The sequence below is a fragment of the Leucopleurus acutus genome (assembly GCF_964270905.1).
Source record: "Leucopleurus acutus genome assembly, chromosome: 16".
NCBI classification, from domain to species: Eukaryota; Metazoa; Chordata; class Mammalia; order Artiodactyla; family Delphinidae; genus Leucopleurus; species Leucopleurus acutus.
In genome coordinates this window covers 47676693-47695836 of record NC_139158.1, presented here as the reverse complement: position 1 = coordinate 47695836, position 19144 = coordinate 47676693, and the positions used below count along the sequence as shown (strand labels likewise).

The window sequence follows — 19144 nt, the reverse complement described above, 5'->3', positions numbered from 1 at the left end:
GTTCCTAGTTCTAAAACAGAGCTGCAAAGAAATAGCTACATAAAACCCATCATCCTAAAAACATATTTGACATATCTGAAAGGACATAAATGTGAGGTGACTCATACCTAATACTTTAGCATTTTCTCATTCCAGTTTTCTTTCTTAAGAGTGATGTTCTACAAGAGTTCACCAAAAGCAAAAAATCCTCTTAGAATGTGAAAGGACAGAGAGCACTACCAGTTCTAATATTTCAATTCTTATAATCATGTTGTGCTACAAGATTAAATTGGTACAACACACACTAGATTACCTGAGATCTATGAACGAGCAACTACTTTCGAATTCCAGGCCATCACAATCCTCATAAATTTTAGAGGCTGTTTCAAGAGAATCACAGTCTACTACCGCATAATAGTACTTCAGTCGTTTGAATTGATAATCTCTCAGTTTTTCTCTACAGGTCCTAAAAGGGGAAAAACTCATTAGGCTTACTTAAACAGGAACACAAATACTCTCTCCCTTTAAAAAATAAATGTAATTGTTCCAAGAAAAAAAATTACAAACTGGTTTTTATTCCAATACAACCTTCCTTTATGATTTTGCCTTCATGAACATTAAATACTTAAGCCCAATTTATTATTTTGACAAGGTACAGACCAGGGACTTTGACTGGAATTTGGTATCTAGAAAAGGAAAGCAAGAACTACATGTGCTTACCTGTGATTTTAATTCTTAGAATAGCTATTTTTTTGTTTGTTTTGCTATCACATACAGCCTTCTCAAGTAAAACCACTAGAGAGGATCACTATATTATAAAATATTCTAGGAAAGCATTAGCTTTTATTATAAAGAAATTACTGATCTTGTAAAACTTTATTCAGGTGTTGTCAAGTCTACGTGGTATAAATTCAACTTACTTAACTACAGCATATTCTTTGAGGGTCTTCATCTGCTCTCTTTTGCCACCAATTTTTATTAAGTGCACATATAGCCCCACCTAGTGGATTAAAAACTACCTTAAACTTTTTTCTATACTACATTACAATGATCAAGAACTTTTTCTACTATTCTTGTATTTTTCTATTTAATCCGTAAATAAGAGAAATTACATAATTTGAAGGCAAATAGTTTCAATGCCATTTACATAAAAAGCAACATCTCAGAAAAAAAGCAAAACTTACTGATTCAGGGCAATGAGGCTGAGACCTCTAAATCAGTTTAATCATGACATGTTTTTAAAACTGCAATAATAATTTTCATGAATATAGAAGTACAAATACAAAAAAATGTTACTGGAATAGTGTGCCACTTCTGACAGACTTTAACCTGCTTTGAAACCTGTTTTAACCATGAATGGCACAAGTGTAAACTTTAGTCCCAACTATTAAAGTGACCAGAATTCTGAACTAGTGACACAAACTCATGAGGTTTAGTTTTATTTTCTAGAGTGTTTTAATACCAGTCCTTTTCAGGGGCATCTTCAGGAATGCTTAATAACTCTACTGGTCCTTGAACTTGCTCTTCCTTCATCCTCTCCTTTCCAAATTCTGAAGCATATATCTAAACACAAAAAAGTAAGATTAATGTTATTTATATTTCCCTTTTTTTATAATATACAGACCTGTCAAGGTCAGGAACTCTAAACAACTGGACTCAATGAAAACAGCAAGAATGCTTCACTTCCAAACCCACTATAGGAAGCTAAAGCATCCTCAGGAATAATCTTAAAAATAGTCATTTTGGCTAGGGATTAACAGATGTGGGCTTGGGAACAAAAATAGAATATCTCCTCCATACATTCTGGGCTCTAAGGGAAAAATTAAGAAAAGTGAAACAAGATTCTAAGTTCAAGGAATGATACATAAACACACAGACACACACACACACGCACACGTGTGAAAAATGATTGGATTAAATAATTTAAATGATATATTAAAATGATTAAAGAAATATATAAAACAATGAAGAAACATAATTTTGTAACACCTAACTTATCCCTAAAATCATATCGTTTATACAATGCTTTCTTTTAAAGAAATTCTTTAAATAAAAAAGAACTGATGACAATCTTATCACACAGGTTATATATAGTCTTGGTATAAGAAGGAGTCACACTCGCCTAGATTTGGTATTATCTTGGCCACTTTTGAGATTCAAGAAATATAATGGTATTAATCTGCATTGTTTTGATACAACTGGGCTTAATATTCATCTATTAACTAATGTACACTTTTTTGAGTTGTTTGAAATATCTAATTTATCCACTAGGGGATCCAAGTTTGTCTTACTAATCTAAGTTGCATAAAATAGGTTTCAATGCAGAAATTTTTAGTATATATGCTTAAATCTGTTGATTCTTTTGTATTTTTTTTCCTCTTTGTAAGTCCAGAGATTCCTACTACCCATCTCCTAAAACACAAGATTTAACAAAAATACCATTCTATTTTATTCTGCCAGTAGTTTTAAAATTTTTTTCTTCATTTCATCTGGCTATCATTTGGGGCTATTACAAGGACCTGCACTAAGTTCTCCAACACAAGGACTTGTCCGTTTGTTCCAATACCATGTACTCAAGAAGTTTATTTTGTTCTAAATTATCATACAAACTCTTCTATCTACCTATTGCATCAAGTTGTCCCTGTACTTTTACCCAAAGCTATTAAATTCTGTAGCATTATAAAATGTTGAGATATTGTAACTGGTAGGGTGAATCCTTTTATACTGGTATGATTCCTCAAAAACTTGTGAGTCATTCTCACTTGTTTATTCTTTTAGATGATTAATGGTAACCTTTTTCTTAACTTTCATTTGAACTGAGATTTTGATTGAAACTATACTAAAACTGCAGAACTGACATCTTAAATATTTAAACTGAACAGTAGTAATTTAGAGCTGTTTCAGGCACTGTACTAAATACTTAGCATGATCTTCTTTTCATTTAATCCTTACCACTACCTTAAGAAATACTACTGTTATATCTACTTAGAGGAGAAAAGACATTTGAGAAATTAATCAATAAAATGCACAAGATCATACAGCATGTATCAGAATCAAGATTTGAATATAGGTCTGTCATACTACAAAGTCTAGAGTCTTAATACCTACACGGGCTCTCAAGAAATATGGTATCTCAAAATTTAAGTTTTTCAAGTATTATTTATCAAGTGTAACAGCTTACTTCATGTAGGTCATATTGTTTAAGGTAATTTCTAAGGCTTTTATATGTTTCTGCTGCTAAGTTTTCTTCTTGCTAATTCTAGTAATGAAGCATTTTTAAAAATATTTATCTTATACCTTGTCCCTTTACTGAGCTTTATTATAACAGCTTTTCAGTTGATTTCTTTGTTTTTTTTAATTAAACACAATCATATAACCGAGCAATAATTTTACCTCTTCCTTTCTTACTTTCATACCTATTATATCAGTTTTGTGCCTTAACTGTATTGGACAACTTCCAGATTATTTTCCTTAGAAGGAAAACTATGACTTTAAAAAAAGAGATTTAACTTAGAATGCTTAGAAATATTTACTTCAAAATAAAATCAATTCTCACCTTTACAGAAAATATAACACCTCCTTTAGGTTTAAATGAATTGAACAAAGCCAGCAAATCTTTTGCCTTCAATCTATCCCAGTCCATGTTGCAAACTGCTAATCGATGCGTAATCTAAGAAATGAGAAAAATTAAATATGATATAATCTATATCATTCCCAATGCTTGCAAAATTAAGATAGTAAAAATATAATGCCTTCTTTTCCCCAAATCCTGAAATCATTAATATAGTATTTAAGTGGTTTCAATATGTAAAAGAAAACTTCAGATGAGTCACACAAAAGTAAAACTGTCAACAGAAAAGCACTTTCTCTTACTTGGTTCTTAATTCTTGAATCAGAACATGACAAACTGATTCTTTAACCACCAAGTTTGTTAAGCTATTCTGCCACCCATAAGTAGGAAAGCTGAGTATATTAATCTACAGCATTTCTAATAGGTGCAGTAGGAATTGAAATATAAACTCCTAGTTAAAACAAGAATTTTCTAAAAATTTCATGTGACTTTTAATTATTTATATAGAAGTTCATCCCTATCTGCTTGGACAGACATGTACTTTATATAGGTATATTCTGTATCAAGAAGTTTTAATCAGAATCATCATCAAGAGTATTATTTACCAATAAAGCTTTTCCTTGTTAATTTAATGACATCAATTCTACCATCTATAACAGCTACTTCTACTGTACTCTTGACAAATAATCTTATTTATTCAAAAGGTCACCTCATCAGCCCGAGGAGCATCTTTATCTAATTCTCTCCAAGCATGCTCAAAACCAGATTCCTCTGGAAGTAAATATGCCATATCTTCTTCATCTTCAGAACTACTTTCTATATTTCCTTTGCCCCTCGCAAGATCAGGGCCACTGTCACTTTCATCATCATCCTCACTATCCACATCTTCATCTTCCTCCTCATCATTTTCATTCCCTCCATCATCATCATCATCATCAACATCATCATCATGAAGATCAGCAGCAACAGCTCTACAAATGCCTGTAAATTCATCTTCAGATTCTTCATCACCTCCTATTTCACTAGCACTTTCTGAATCTTCCTCCAGAGCTTCTTTGTCAAACATTTTACCACTTGCTGAGTTTTCATGACCATCACTGTCTCTTGCCATTATGAATGGAACCACTGCAAAAAGGTCAAAGGTGGGAGAAATTAAGAAAACGTAAACACTGAATTAAATTAAATCCAAGTTATTTTGACCTCAAATCCAGTGAAAATATAATTTCTATGAAACAGACTAAAGGAAAATATAAACTTGGCAAAATTCATGCCTAACCAAGTTATTTAATAGAAATCTTAATATATACCCAGATCACACAAGTAGATTCATATACTCATTCAATATTTATGGAGTGTCTGCTCTGTGCTAGGTACTCAACTACCATTGGCAAAAGAGAAACAATCAATGCCCTCAATAAGCTTCCAGTCAGGTGAAGAGGATAGATGGACAGTTATTGATCAAATAAAATCCAGCAAATCAATGCACATAAAAAAATGAAATTACAACTAGGATAAGTGCCAAGAAGAAATGTTACAAGATGCTATGAGAGCACAAAATAGGGGTCCCTAAGTAAGTGATAAACGAGTTGCTACTAGAAGGATGAAGAGGAATTAAGTAGTCAGGGTTAGACTAATAGATGAAGGAAATGTTCCAAATAGCAAAAAAAGCATATGTAAAGATCCACTAATAGAAAAAAGCTGGCAAGCATGTCTGGATTACAGATAGCCAGAAGTCTTCTTGTACAGAAGTCAAGTAGAAAATGAAACTGAAGAGTTAGGTAGGTGCCATGTAGCTTTGGACTTTATCATAAAAACATATAGAAGCCACTGCTATTTTCAGGAGGGACATCATCAGATTTGCATATTGAGATCACCTCAGCAACGGTGTAGAAAACTTGAGGGAGTTAAGAGTAGATGTGAAAAAGAATTAAAAGGTTAGTACAGTATTCCTGGTGAGAAATGAAGGTAGCACTAAGTTGGTGGCAGTAGAGATGTAGAGTAGTGAGTCGCTCTTGACTTTCAGAGTCAGGAGGTAAGACCAACAGTAATCAGTGACAGGGGCTTGATATGGGGAATCTGGGCAGTGTCAAAGATGAGTCCTAGCTTCTTGACTTGCAGATGGAGCTAGCTAGTTAGATGGACAGACAGAAAAAGAGGTAATGATAGAAGAGAACAAGTTTGTTTGGTGGAGGTATATCATGAATTTGGTTTTGGATATGTTGAACTGGAAGTGCCTCTGAGCCATCTAAGAGGAGATATAGAGAAGGCCATCGGCTGTATGAGTCTACAGCTCAGAGAAGTCTGAGCTGGAAATAAAAGTTTTTGACTGATTCTTGTATATAATAACAAACGTTGTGATGTGGATAAGATCAGTTATGAAGAGAGCAAAATAGTAACTTTTCTGCTATATCTTAAAGTTTGCAACTGACTTATGGTTAGCAATATATGAGTGAAAGACTGGTTTCACCTTAAACTGGGTTTTTTTTGGCCCTCATTATATACAGAAAGGACTGATTTCCTATTTCTAAAACAATCATATGCTTCTATCTATTCTGTGCATATCTGTGTGAGTATAGCTATATCTTATATATCTTATTCATCTTTAAGTTGGAGCTTATGTTTCTGATTCACAGGTTCTAAGTGGATAGAGCCTATAAGTGGTCCTATAATCTTATAATAGTCATTCACTGACCAAATATTGAGTACTATGTACAAAGAATTGAGCTGGGGGGACCAAAAAGGGAGATGATTTATAACATGATCCCATGCTCTTCATGAGCTCATAAACAAAAGAAATCATTTACTGATTTATGAAATTATGTTCTAAAGCACCACAGAGAGAAACACCTAAATTTGCCGGCAGAGAGGTATTTATAATAAGGAAGGCTTCAAAAAGATGCCTGACCTGAGACCAAGTGAAAAGGAGTTTTGTTAGGAGGAAAATAGGAACTGAGCTTTATTTTAGTACCACAAGAGGGGGAGTAATAAAAGATAACTAACTAGTAGATGTGAAAAAGCCAAAAAAAGGCATTATCATAAGTTCTATAAATGGGATCAGAAAAACACCACCATGATAGTGACAGAAAGGTACTATTAGATAAGCATTAGAATTCACTTTTAAGCAACCTGCTTAAAATAACACCTTGGGGACACAGCTCTATCTAGTATTGCAATATTTCTCAAACATCAGTTATTACTATACAATTTTCATGATTTTTGCCTGTCACTGATATTTTTCATGAAGCTGAATTTTTTTAAATTAAAAATATTAGCTTGTTCTAAACAATATCCCTGAAGCCACAAATGTGATATGGTGGTTACATTTTTTTGCCTAAGATGTTGAACTACATAACTATTAATATAAAAAATGTTTGAGTATCACCTGACATATGACATCTTCTCACATGACAATGGTACACATATCACATTTGGGGTTGTATAATAAATTGATACATGGGAGACTGAAAGAGATCTAGTATTTTAATATTTTTGACAATATCAATTACATTCAGAATATTTATTCATTCACTAAACATTTGCTCAGACTCTACCTTGTACTAAGCCTTATTCTAAATAATGAGGGAATAGAAAAATAAGTAACTGCATCTATTCCTAGATGGTACTGCTCCAGTAGTGACTATAAACACTACTATTATTCAGCTACTTTAAAAAAATGCTTTATCATTTTCCCTCTGATTATAAAAGTAATGAATGCTCACTGTAAAAAATTAAGAAAATATGGTTTAGCAAAGAAAATAAAGATGACTAGTAATTTTTCATTCAGAGATAACTGAGTGGTTATTTTGGTACATAACTCCCTAAATTTGTTTTCTATGATATGCCCACTAATTTAAGTAGCTAGTCATACCATTTATTCTATTTTGTAACCTATGTTTTTGGGTTTTTTTTGGTCGCACCGCGTGGCTTTCAGGATCTTAGTTCCCTGACCAGGGATGGAACCCGGGTCCTCAGCAGTGAAAGTGTAAAGTCTTAACCATGGGACCACCAGGGAATTCCCATGTAATCTATTTTTAAAACTTCGTATGTCATGAACATATTTGTATATGTCATAATTTATTTAATCAATCCCATAATGATTTATGTTACCGTTTAAAAAACTTTAAAAACAATGCTATAATGCACAATTCTTTAAACACATGCCCAACTGTTTACTTAAAATAAATTCTAGGAGTGCAAGTGCTGGGCATCAACATTTTAAAATGATACGTAATATTAAACTGCAACTCCCTACATCATCTTTACCTCATAGCACTTAAAAAGCCCCTTGTACACAGTACTTGCTGGAATGATAAGTCATGAAGGAATAAAGAAAAAAAGATGGTGCTGGTGGAGTCACTTGATCTCTACTTACAGATAATGCTTTTTCTAGACTGTGGAACCAATGTAAATTACAGCAAACAACATGGTGGGGTAGAAAGAGTCAAAGACCTGAGTTACTGGCCCAGCTCTGTGTATCCTCACATAGATCACTTGTTTCCTAAAGAATATATCCTAATTTCTCATGGTTACTGAGAAAATTAAATTAAAAAAGATATGTCAAACGATTCTGTAAAATCAACCCCAAGGATTATATGGATATGTTATATTAATCTAATGCCCTAAATCTAGTGAAATTTGAAGGATACTAGACTAACTTCGCTCACAAACTCAGCATCAAGCCAACCTTGCTGCTGTTCCCAGCCTGATCTTATCCTCCACTTTCAATAACCAGACTTGCATCCCTTGTCCCTATACCTCAGTTTGCTGTGTGGTTCCACTATAAATCTCACCCCTGACCCCTAGTCTCTGCTATTTAGAATTCTGTCCACTGCCTGATACTTCCTACCTTCCCAGTGTGATTATGGCCTGTCAAGACCTCTCTCTGCCTCTTCTTGATGCTTACCTTCCTTGGGTCCTGTAACCACAGCCAGCCTTTGTCTGGCTTATCTGAACATCACCAATTTTCAGTTACAACATCAACCATCAGCAATACCAATACTCAAAATTTCCTGCTGCCAGAGGTGACGCAACTTTTTAATAAGCTTAGAAAACTTGTAAACATGAACTAGAGTCAGATGTTTCTTACTTAGCTTCAAACAACCATTTCTAGCTTTATTATTCGCTCACCCCTTCAGACACCTTATTATCTAATCAAATGGGAATACTGATCTCTTCTGAGCAAGCTCAACTGTATCTCTGCTCAAAAAGTTCTTTCCGCGTAGAATACTCTGGATCCCAAATTTAATTCTTCCAAACCCCAACCAAAATAGCACTTCACCTATGAATTTTACTGATTACCATATCTTGAGTGACCTCCTCCTCCAAATTCTCAGAGCCCTGCTCTTCTATGGCACTTTAAATTACTCTATTTTGTATTATGGTTCTGATTAATTTCTTCTGCTTTAGATCTGCACTGTCCAATATGGTAGCCAGCAGCCACATGTGGCAATTGAGCACCTGAAAGATGGCTCATCCAACTTGATATTAGTATGAAAATAGAATATAAAATATCCCATTACATTTTTTATGTTGATTACATATTGAAATAATTTTTGATATATTAGGTTAAATAAAATATATTAATAAAATTAATTTCACCTGTTTCTTCTTACTTTTTAAAGTGTCCACTAGAAAATTCAAAATTATATATTTCTATTGGACAGTACTGCTTTAGACCAGTGACACTGCACAGAGTTTAGCAGGTTGTTATTTGCAAAAGGTGATCTGCAAAGGGTCAAGAAGGGCTGAAATCAAGGCCAAACTCCAATCACCAATCCACACACCCTGCAGGAGTACTGTGTCTGTTCAGGGGAAAAGAACCTGTGCCTCCCTCAAAGGTGCTGTCCTCACCAAACTGAGTTCTGGAAGTGCTGTGTGTCCAGAAGGGCACATCTTTTTCTAATCTGCACAGGCATCATATACACTAACAGTAGCCCTGAGATGGGGGAACCATGTCTTACTCAATGTTCTATCTGCCACATATTAGTTACTAAAAGTAGCTGAATGAATGAAGGAAGGAATGAGCACCCAACTCTACTTACCTTCTTCAGACACACCTCTTTTTATCCTGTGATGAGACCATATAACATTTTATCTGGTTGGAGAACCTAGCTGTCACTAGTGCCCACCACAAATCAAAATCACTGTTTAGCCTCAAGACGTAAATTTTTGTCTCTCTTCTAGCCATTATAGCATCAAATCAAAAATTCATTACCATATGGTATTTTTTCTTTCATAGCTTTATACTTCCAAATAAGCATTTGACCACTTTTATGATACTATGAAAATACTCATTAGATATATTTCCTTTTTTAAAAGACCAGTGTAAAAATAAGTAATGTAATACCAAAGAATCTTTAGTTCTTTCCAACCAACCTGATTGCATTTCTCTTCCTGTCTCAGAATACTTGACTTTGGGAGACTGTGCAATTTCAGAGGTGCCTGAGTCTACTGTTCTTAATTTTCCTTTGGGAAACAAGTCTGTATTATGTTGAACGGTTTTTTTCCCTTTTGTACTTTTTTGTATAAATTCTTTGCTATCGCTCTTGGGACTTGTTGACTCTATCTTCTTAGATTTGCACGAGGTTTTCATTTTCTGAATTCTCTCGTAGTTATCTAAATCATTCTTATTTCCAGAATCCTTTTGATTAATTTTCTTGGCTTCTTTCTTTTTCTCCTCAACAAGATTTTTTGATTCTTTTTCGTTTTTAGTCTGGGGTTTTTTCTTCTTCAGTTTCTTTTGGTTCAAAGCTTTATTATCTTCATCAGAGAGATCCGAATCAGAATCTGAAAGGTCGTAAAAACGCTTCAAGTCCTCTGTAGTGCTATGGTTGATGGGGCGTCCTCTTTTATCCACAGCATAATTCAATTTGAACTTTTTGTCATGAAACATTGCTCGAAATCTCTTGTCAATTTTGATTTTTCGATCCTTTTCTGGCATTTCCCAAAATCTCGGGTCCTTTGCAACCCGCCTAAACCGCTGGTCACTCATTATTTCTTGTTTGGATGCCATTTTTAAATGTCTGACTGGGCAAATGCTTGAAGAAACCAGACACTAAAAAATAAAACAATAATGAAAGGTTACTAATATAATTAAATAAGATGCTTTGGGAATATTAATTCACAATACTGTATTCTAAGGTAAATGTAAGTAAAATAAAAGTAACATGTCTAATTTCCTTTCCCAAACTCATTTTGAGTCACATGCAGAAAATAAAAAACTATCAGAATATCTTCTTTTGAGTACAGATCATATGGAGAAATAAATTTAAGGCAAAACCAAGCAGAATTCCAGGTCTTTATGGAGGGGGGCAAATGATTACTAGCCAACTGCCCTCACTTAGATATCCTATATTTCTACTTGTATACTTGTATGTGTTACAAGTAAAAAACTAATGTAATTTAAAAATTCCGAAGTCTCAGTTGGTCTTATTTGTTTCTTCACGTTCTGGTCCCATTCTCTCCGTTAATCCTTACTTCATTCTACCCGGAACAGCATTTACTTCTATGTGGCTAGTCTCCTAACTAAACAGACCAAAATCAATTCAGGTTTAGCTCAAAGTTCCCCCTTTATATACTACCACCCTTCATGAATCTGGTGAAGTCTCACTCTAGTTAATAAATACATGGTAATAATGCTTTGTTTCAAAAGCAAGGCTTGACTATGATGCACTTATACAATTACACATTTAACGCTCTGAACAGCTTTATGGAGTAGGGTAGGTACCATTTCATTCAACTATTACAGCTTATGTGTATAAGTGTTTAGAACGAAAGCACTTGATACACTCCTGATATTCGGAGAGGGGAAGGCGACCTAACCTCATCTCCGACGCCCGCCCTCATCTCTGTAGCCCACCCTCCCCTTCTACCCACCCTCTAACGCGGGAAACACCAGGGTGACCCCGGAACTAGGGTCTCCTTCCCAACTCCCAAACCTCAGAGAGCCGGAAGAGGGAAGAGGGCCCTCAACAGGACGCGGAGGAAGAGCAAGGAAGCCTGAAGAAAGAAGTCGGAAAGGCAAGGAGGAAGAGCGCGGCCCTCACGAATCCGATGGAGACCCTTTCAGAGACTGATTCTGCCCCCTCGACAAGCCCTTTTTCTGGAACCTAACCCCACTCACCAATTCCGAGACTTCTCCGAGCCACACGTAGGCCCCCAACTCCCACAATCCTCAGCGTGACGCGCAGCCGTAATGGCACGCGAACTGGGCCAAACTTCTTCCGCTTTCCCTCGGCGAAGCTCTCCAGAGTCCTCGCTGAAGCTGCGGCGCATGCGCACGATAAATGCGCCTGCAAACGGCGTCGCCGCTGGAGATGCTGCGGCTGACCAGGTTCCCGACCCGGTGGCGGCGACCTCCAGCGGCAGGGGTCCCCGCGAAGAACGTCGGCTTCAGGAAGGTGGCCTCCGGCGTCTCTTCCCTGGGCAGCGCCTCGCCCAGATCCCTAAACATATTCGATCGGGATTTGAAGAGGAAACAGAAGAACTGGGCGGCCCGGCAGCCTGAGCGGATAAAGTTTGACTACCTGAAGGAGGAGGTGAGTCAGCGGGACGGCGGGGAGGGCGGCGCCGAGCCTTGGCTTCGGGTCCGGGAGCTCCGGCCAGGCCCCGGCCGCCCCCACTTCGCTGTGTGAGCTTGAGCAGCCGACCTGCCTGTCTGGGCCTCTACTATAGTCTCCCAGCGGCGGGGCGCCGGTGTTTGTAAATTGCTCTTCATTCATTCATAACCTCGGCAGATGGTGCCTGTAGTACAGGTGTGACCAGGGCAAAGTAAGACCGCTGCTCTCAGGAGATTTCATTCTTGTGGGAGGCGAGACAGTGAACAAAAACATGTAATTCCAGCTAAAGAAGTAAGGCCAGGTAACAAAGTGAAGTAGTAAGGTGACTGCGCTGGTCAGGGAAGGCCGCTCAGGCAGACGACGTGATGAGGAATTAGCCAGGCTGGGATCTGGGGGGAAAAGCCTTGTAGGCAAAGGGAAAGACAAACCCAGAGCCCCTGAGGCCGAAAGGACCTTGTTGAGGCTTCCAGGGACCTCCATTGGGAGGTCAGGGAGGGCCCAGCTTAAGAGGGCCTTAATGGTTAAGGATTTGGGATTTTCTTCTCCATCTCGGCTGTCCATTTGATATGGTAATTTCTGGCCGCATGTAGCTACTGAGCACTTGAATGTCCCTTTGAGATGGGCAGTAAATGTAAAATACACGGGATTTCAGTGACAATGTGAACAAAGGATGTAAAATATTTCCTTAATAGTTTTTTACATTGATTACATGTTGAAGTTTTATTTTTGATACATTGAGTTAAATAAAATGTTTAAATTAATTTCTTTACCCTTTTTAAAATGGCTACTAGACAATTTTAAGTTGCTCATGTGGCTCTGATTGTTTTTCTACTGGCCAACATGGCTCTAGAGGAATGTGAGACTGTCGAATGCTTTTAAGCAATGGAGTGATGGGCTCTGGTTCGTGTTTTAGAAAGACTCATTAAGATAAATTAAGATCTCTGATTTGTCTGTGCTGGTTTGAGAGACCTCTTCCTCTCTGCCTAGGTGGACTAGGGACTTGAGCAGGTTTCTGCTTTCTGGACAGGCAGCACAGAGCTCAGGCCTCGTGTTTCTTCAGGGATGGACTAAAATTGAAATCAAGTGTAATGAGTTCTTTCAAGCCTATGCAGCCAACATTTACTACCCCTACTTTGGGCAGAGCTCTGTGCAAGTCCTGGCCTGATCAGATGAGTGACTCTGTCCTCAGGGTTCATGGTGACATGTACTTAGAAGATGTGAGTTTCCAGCCACTCTTCTCCAAGAGAAGCACCTGGATTACAACTTGACTGAGGCCTCACCAGTGTTTAGGACTAGAATAAATGAGATAAAGTATATGAGAATTTTTTTAAAAATAATAAACAAAAGGTATTCATATTAGGAATGATGTACAAAGTGGAGTCCTCTGGGAAATGACTTCTGCTGTCCTCCTCCCTTACCCCTCCTTCCCCCCCAAAGCAAATACACATATGTTCTGAACTTTCAAGGCCTAATAGAAACTCTGGGATGTTTATAAGGGAATGAATGGAATATTAGGCTCCCACATCTTTATTCCTGCCAGACGAAGCTAGCCCAGCAAAAAGGAGATGCCTACCTTATGACGTCTTTTAAATTAGGGTGGGATTGAAGAGGTTTCTTCAGATTTGGCTGACTTCTAATTTGCAGATGTTGCTCAGAAAAGTTGTTTACTCATTTAGGAGTTCCACAAAATTTGTTAGTAGTTATCAAATAATAGAGTTTTTATTAAGTGATCATTTATACATTGATCTGTAATAATCCCCAGCTAACTAATTTTTCACTTTCACATACCTCATGCTAATATCTATAGACAATAATATGCTTGTTATGTTCCTGTTGATTTTTTTTTTAAATTGGGGTATCCTGTTGCTTTTTGGCCTTGCATTCTTGTATCATATGGAATATAAAGTCATATATATATATACATATATACGTATATATATACGTATATATATACATATATACGTATATATATACGTATATATATACATATATACGTATATATATACGTATATATATATAGTATTTAGTCTTCTTTCCTTAAATTGACTTCTGAAGTAATTAACTCAGTGTGTTTCCTTTAATTTATGGTGTTCCTATTCAGAATTTGAAAAGAAAGTTGCTGAGGTCAAATTGAAAAAGGGATAAAGGGAATTTAACATGTTGAAACATAAGTAACCTATGGATTGTTGAATACTGGAGAGAGTGTTACTTCTCTGTTAAACCTACTCATCTTAACTTCATTGCCTCTTATAATCTGTCAGGTTGGAAGTCGGATTGCAGACCGTATATATGACATAGCCAGGTAAGTGATGATTGTCATAATAAAATACAGTCAACTTTTCTTTTTAATTATTTTTTTAATATACTAATTAATTTATTTTTGGCTGCGTTGGGTCTTTGTTGCTGTGCGCGGTCTTTCTCTACTTGCAGAGAGTGGGGGCTACTCTTTGTTGTGGTGCACGGGCTTCTCATTGCAGTGGCTTCTTTTGTGGTAGAGCACGGGCTCTAGGCGCGCAGACTTCAGTAGTTGTGGCGCACGGGCTTAGTTGCTCCGTGACATGTGGGATCTTCCCGGACCAGGGCTCGAACCCGTGTCCCCTGCATTGGCAGGCGGATTCTTAACCACTGCGCCACCAGGGAAGCCCCAATCAACTTTTGAATGAAGGCTTGAGAAATTAAATGCTGAGAACTTGATATCTGGAATGGCAGCATCTAGATGAATTTATTACCAGGATTAGTAGTTTTAATCACTCTTAGATCTCTCCTTTTTTTATGTCTGAGAGAGCAAGTATTTTCTCATTGTTGTCTTAAAAAAGAATGAATGGGGGGCTTCCCTGGTGGCGCAGTGGTTGAGAGTCCGCCTGCCAATACAGGGGACACGGGTTTGTGCCCTGGTCCAGGAGGATCCCGCATGCCGCGGAGCGGCTGGGCCCGTGAGCCATGGCCACTGAGCCTGCGTGACTGGAGCCTGTGCTCCGCAACGGGAGAGGCCACAACAGTGAGAGGCCCATGTACCACAAACAAACAAACAAACAAACAAACAAAAAGAATGAATGGAAACACAGCTCAGCTTCTCTCCAAGACTAAATGGCTATTCCACTTGATTTGGTCAAAAGCGAGTAATGGAAAGATTGCTCCAAAAATGGATATAATTGACATGTGAATTTTAAAATTTACTAAACCTAACTTTAAAAGTTTAAAATTTTAACAGAACCTTTTACCATCTAAGTGAAGGAGAGAGTCTACCTAGATTTGTTCCCCCATCAAGTTATATGAGACTTTGGCCATTATATCTTAGGTATTATTAATAGCAATAAGGGTTTTATGACAATTATATAGAGGCAGATTTGAGAAAAGAACACCTTCATCAAATATTATTAAAACCTTGATGGAGTCATTGCTCTATATTAGGCATAACAAAAGCTTTACAGGTTTGAATTTACAGCGAGGTAGCAGGAACCACAGTTAAATAATGGCTTTGCTATAGAATTGCTCTGTGATGTTAGCAAATCGCTTTTGGTGCTCTTTTGTGTAAAAGACACACATTAAATTAGACCATATGGGATGAATTTATTTCATTTTGTCTATTCAAAAAAGGGGAATTTTGTAAAATCACAAACTCTTGAAATCATATTTTGGATATATCCTGGCTACTTAAAATAGTCTTGGGGTGAATCAGTTTCATAAAGTTTAAAAAAAAAAAATTCTTCATTGTTACAAAAATCACCCTCATTTCATCTGTTTCATTGGTTTCATTATTTTAAAAATCTGAAAAATAGCTAATTCTCTATACTGTAGTCATTCATTTGCCTGGCTTTTAGGTCATTTGCAGTTTAATAAATGAAACATTAAATTTTCCAAGTCAGATTGGATTTTACAATCTCTTTATGTCATAGTACTGAGCAAAACACGGGTCTGTGGAGAAAACTGTGATTTTGGCTAAAAGCATGTCTTAAAATAACAGTAACTCTTTGGAATTAAATCATTAAAAATAACAGTCTAAAATGTCTTACACTAATGTTCTATTATTAGAATAGCTTGTATTGTCAACACTGATCTTATGTTTATTATTTAAACTAATCCAACAGATTATTAAATGTCTTATTTGTGCTCTCTGAAGCTTACTTAGTACTGTTAAAGTCGGTGATAATAATAAGTCCTAACTGTTGAACATTTGTACTGTGCTGAATACTTTACATGCACTGTTTCATAAAATTCTCATACCAACCCTGAGGAAGATAGTAACTTTTCCATTTTATAGATGGGGAAACTGAGATCCAGCAAGATTAAATCACTTGTCTGTGGTCACAGAGCCAGTAAATTGCAGGCCCAGAATTCTAACTCGTGTCTTCGTGATTGCAAAGGCTATATGCTTCCCCAGGCCACACTGCCTATGTTCACAATCAAGATAGAGGGCATTAGGTAAATAAATGGTTCTCTCACCAGCGGTTCTCCAGCTGTGTACTGGTGTTCTATATTTTTGACATAGGTTTTTAACAGAAATTGAAAAGGAACTCTTGCTTCCAATAGGAAAAATGTTATTAGTGGATAAAATTTTAAAAAATTTTGTCACAAATTTTTCTTAAACCTATGACCCACAATTGGATGTGTAAACTGATTTAGTATGACATATATTTGGAGGAGACAGCATTGCATAGGGGATAATAGTTCTGGTTCAGGATTCAAACAGACTGAATTCAAGTTCTGACTGCTGCTTATTAGTTGAGTGACCTTGGATTGACTTACTTAACTCTGCATACTTAGCACACTGCTTTGAACCTGGTAAGATTTAAGTAAAAGCTATTATTTAGTTGATATTTTGTTTGATTTTTAGTTTATCATGTTTTACTTCATGGTATTTCACATGATGATTTCTAAGTCATCAAAAATTTGAGAAGTAGGGATAAGTAGTAAGTTCCTGGTAGGTGTGCCAAATATTTTCATGTTCATTTACATTAACTTCTTTTCATTCTTTATCTGGGTATATTATCAAATTAAAATACCCCCTACTAAATCAGTTCTTCACATCCACATCATGGAGCAACCTTATGGAAGGCTATTGGCTGTGAGGTCCTGTGAGTGGCTAGGCCAGACAGACTTGCCGTGTCTGGTGTGTTCTCTGATGGATGCACCTTGTGAGGCAAGGCAGCAAAGGCAGATGATATAACTTTTTTGAAAGCTGTGTTCACTAAAACGTTTTTACTTAAGAAAATCAGTTTTTAATAATTATTTATGGACTATTTTTATAGACAAATAGGACTTCTGTGTCTGTTTTTCAGAGATTTCCCCCTTGCTTTGGATGTCGGTTGTGGAAGAGGTTACATAGCACAACATTTGAATAAGGTATATTTATTTGATGACTTAATTTACTTTGAGAAATAAAATTGGCTAATTTTAAGGGAAGACTTTCCTAATCAATTTGTATCATATTTAGATTTTGATTATATCAGAATTTCTCATTTCTTTGTTTTTTTTGAAGTGATGGAACCAGTGGTTGTTTTGTGTCTACTCCCAAGTAGTTTATTCTTAAATTGTTTTTTCTTTTCTTTGAATCCATTTTATACGGTGTTCCTACTGATAGTTTCTTTAAGTCTATGTAAGATACATTGTACTTTATTACCACTTTGTTCAAATATTTTTAATAATTCACAATAAAAATCACATTGACATTCATTTGGAAGTTGTGAGTAAGCTAATACTTTATCTATGAAAAATATTCATTTCATCAGTTGGTTAGAAATCTTGTGTGTGATGAAATATAAGTAGCCTTTATTAATGCTTATACCATTTTATTTTTCAATTTGTAATTCAGACCAAAAACATTTATTAATTGTTTTAGCCTCTCTATGTAGCACACTGTGCTGGACACAGATTAAAGTGGGATTTCTATATCAAATCTACTTAGAAAAAAGTACACTTGAGCCAAGGCAGGAGGAGGGGTGTGTATGAGCCTCTCCAAATACTGTTATTGATAATAGTAAATGCCATGGAAATGGTACAGTCATTAAACTGCAACAGGAGTCAAGGGAAAGGAAAATCAGTAGGGTTTCATTTGATCAAAGGCTTCTGAAAGGGCACAGAATCTGACCTGGGATTTGAAAGAATCTGGATTGGTGTTTCATAGGCATTGGAAGTAAGGGCATAGCAGGAGGGAAGGTGGAGGTAGAAAGCTATAGGGTGTGATACAGTGATGTTTAAGAAAGATTAATTTGGGGATGGTATGCAGGAGGGATCTTCTGTGGTACAAGAGTGGGGACTAGCTCTCAGCATATTATGCCATGGAAAAGTTAACACATAGCCTTAACCCAGTGGAGTAAATTAAGGATGCTGATTATTCATACCTGTGTTCTCCATTTTATTAAATATTGTTTTGTTTGATTTGTTACTAGTTTTTTTTTGTTTTTGTATTATCTGATCAACTTTATTCCATTTCAGGAAACTGTTGGAAAGTTTTTCCAAACAGACATTGCAGAAAATGCTTTGGTAGGTAGCTTTCTTTTTTTTTTTTAGGTAGCTTTTTAATACTATAGGTTTCTGATCTCCTGGTTTGTTTTTTAGTTCTTTACTTTTTTATTTCCTTCAAAATGAAATTAGCTGTTTTTTTCCTGATTATAAATGTAACACACATAAAGGAAAGTAAAACAGTACAGGAAGTATAATAGAGGAAGGAAAAATCACTCTTAGTCCCACCACTCAGAGGCAACCACTGGTGACATTTTGGTCTCCACCTTGTAGGCATATAATATCTCCCCAACACTGTTTTATACAAACATTATTATGCTAACATGCCATATTTTTCATAGAATACCACTCTTTTATATCAATGAATGGTACACACACACACACACACACACACACACCCCTATTTATACAGCTATATAGTATTCCAGCATATGAATATTCCACGATTTATTTAGCTAAATTTCTATTGAAGGACAGTTGTATTTCTAGTATCTCAGTAACCAACACTGTGATGAACATCCTTATATAAAGCAATTTTGATTTATTTTCTCCCAGGGAATAAATTCCTAATAGT

The 19144-nt window shown here is 36.2% G+C and overlaps 2 protein-coding genes across 2 annotated transcripts in view; one reads left to right on the top strand and one right to left on the bottom strand.

Annotated features, from left to right (window-relative positions):
• The window catches only part of ESF1 (ESF1 nucleolar pre-rRNA processing protein homolog), a 58583-nt gene extending 46873 nt beyond the window's left edge, over positions 1–11710 (bottom strand). The window contains exons 1-6 of the mRNA XM_082857560.1: positions 11673–11710; positions 9926–10604; positions 4260–4675; positions 3536–3649; positions 1442–1542; positions 293–445 (exon numbers count right to left, since the gene is read on the bottom strand). Of these exons, the coding sequence (XP_082713686.1) occupies positions 293–445; positions 1442–1542; positions 3536–3649; positions 4260–4675; positions 9926–10562 (1421 nt within the window). The 5' untranslated portion in view covers positions 10563–10604; positions 11673–11710. The remainder of the gene's footprint in view (positions 1–292; positions 446–1441; positions 1543–3535; positions 3650–4259; positions 4676–9925; positions 10605–11672) is intronic.
• A 125-nt stretch (positions 11711–11835) lies between these two features.
• Positions 11836–19144, top strand: part of NDUFAF5 (NADH:ubiquinone oxidoreductase complex assembly factor 5) — a gene marked incomplete at both ends in the record, with an annotated part of 32122 nt that continues 24813 nt past the window's right edge. The window contains 4 exons of the mRNA XM_082856666.1: positions 11836–12087; positions 14370–14410; positions 17388–17451; positions 18544–18591. Coding sequence (XP_082712792.1) covers positions 11836–12087; positions 14370–14410; positions 17388–17451; positions 18544–18591 — 405 coding nt within the window. The remainder of the gene's footprint in view (positions 12088–14369; positions 14411–17387; positions 17452–18543; positions 18592–19144) is intronic.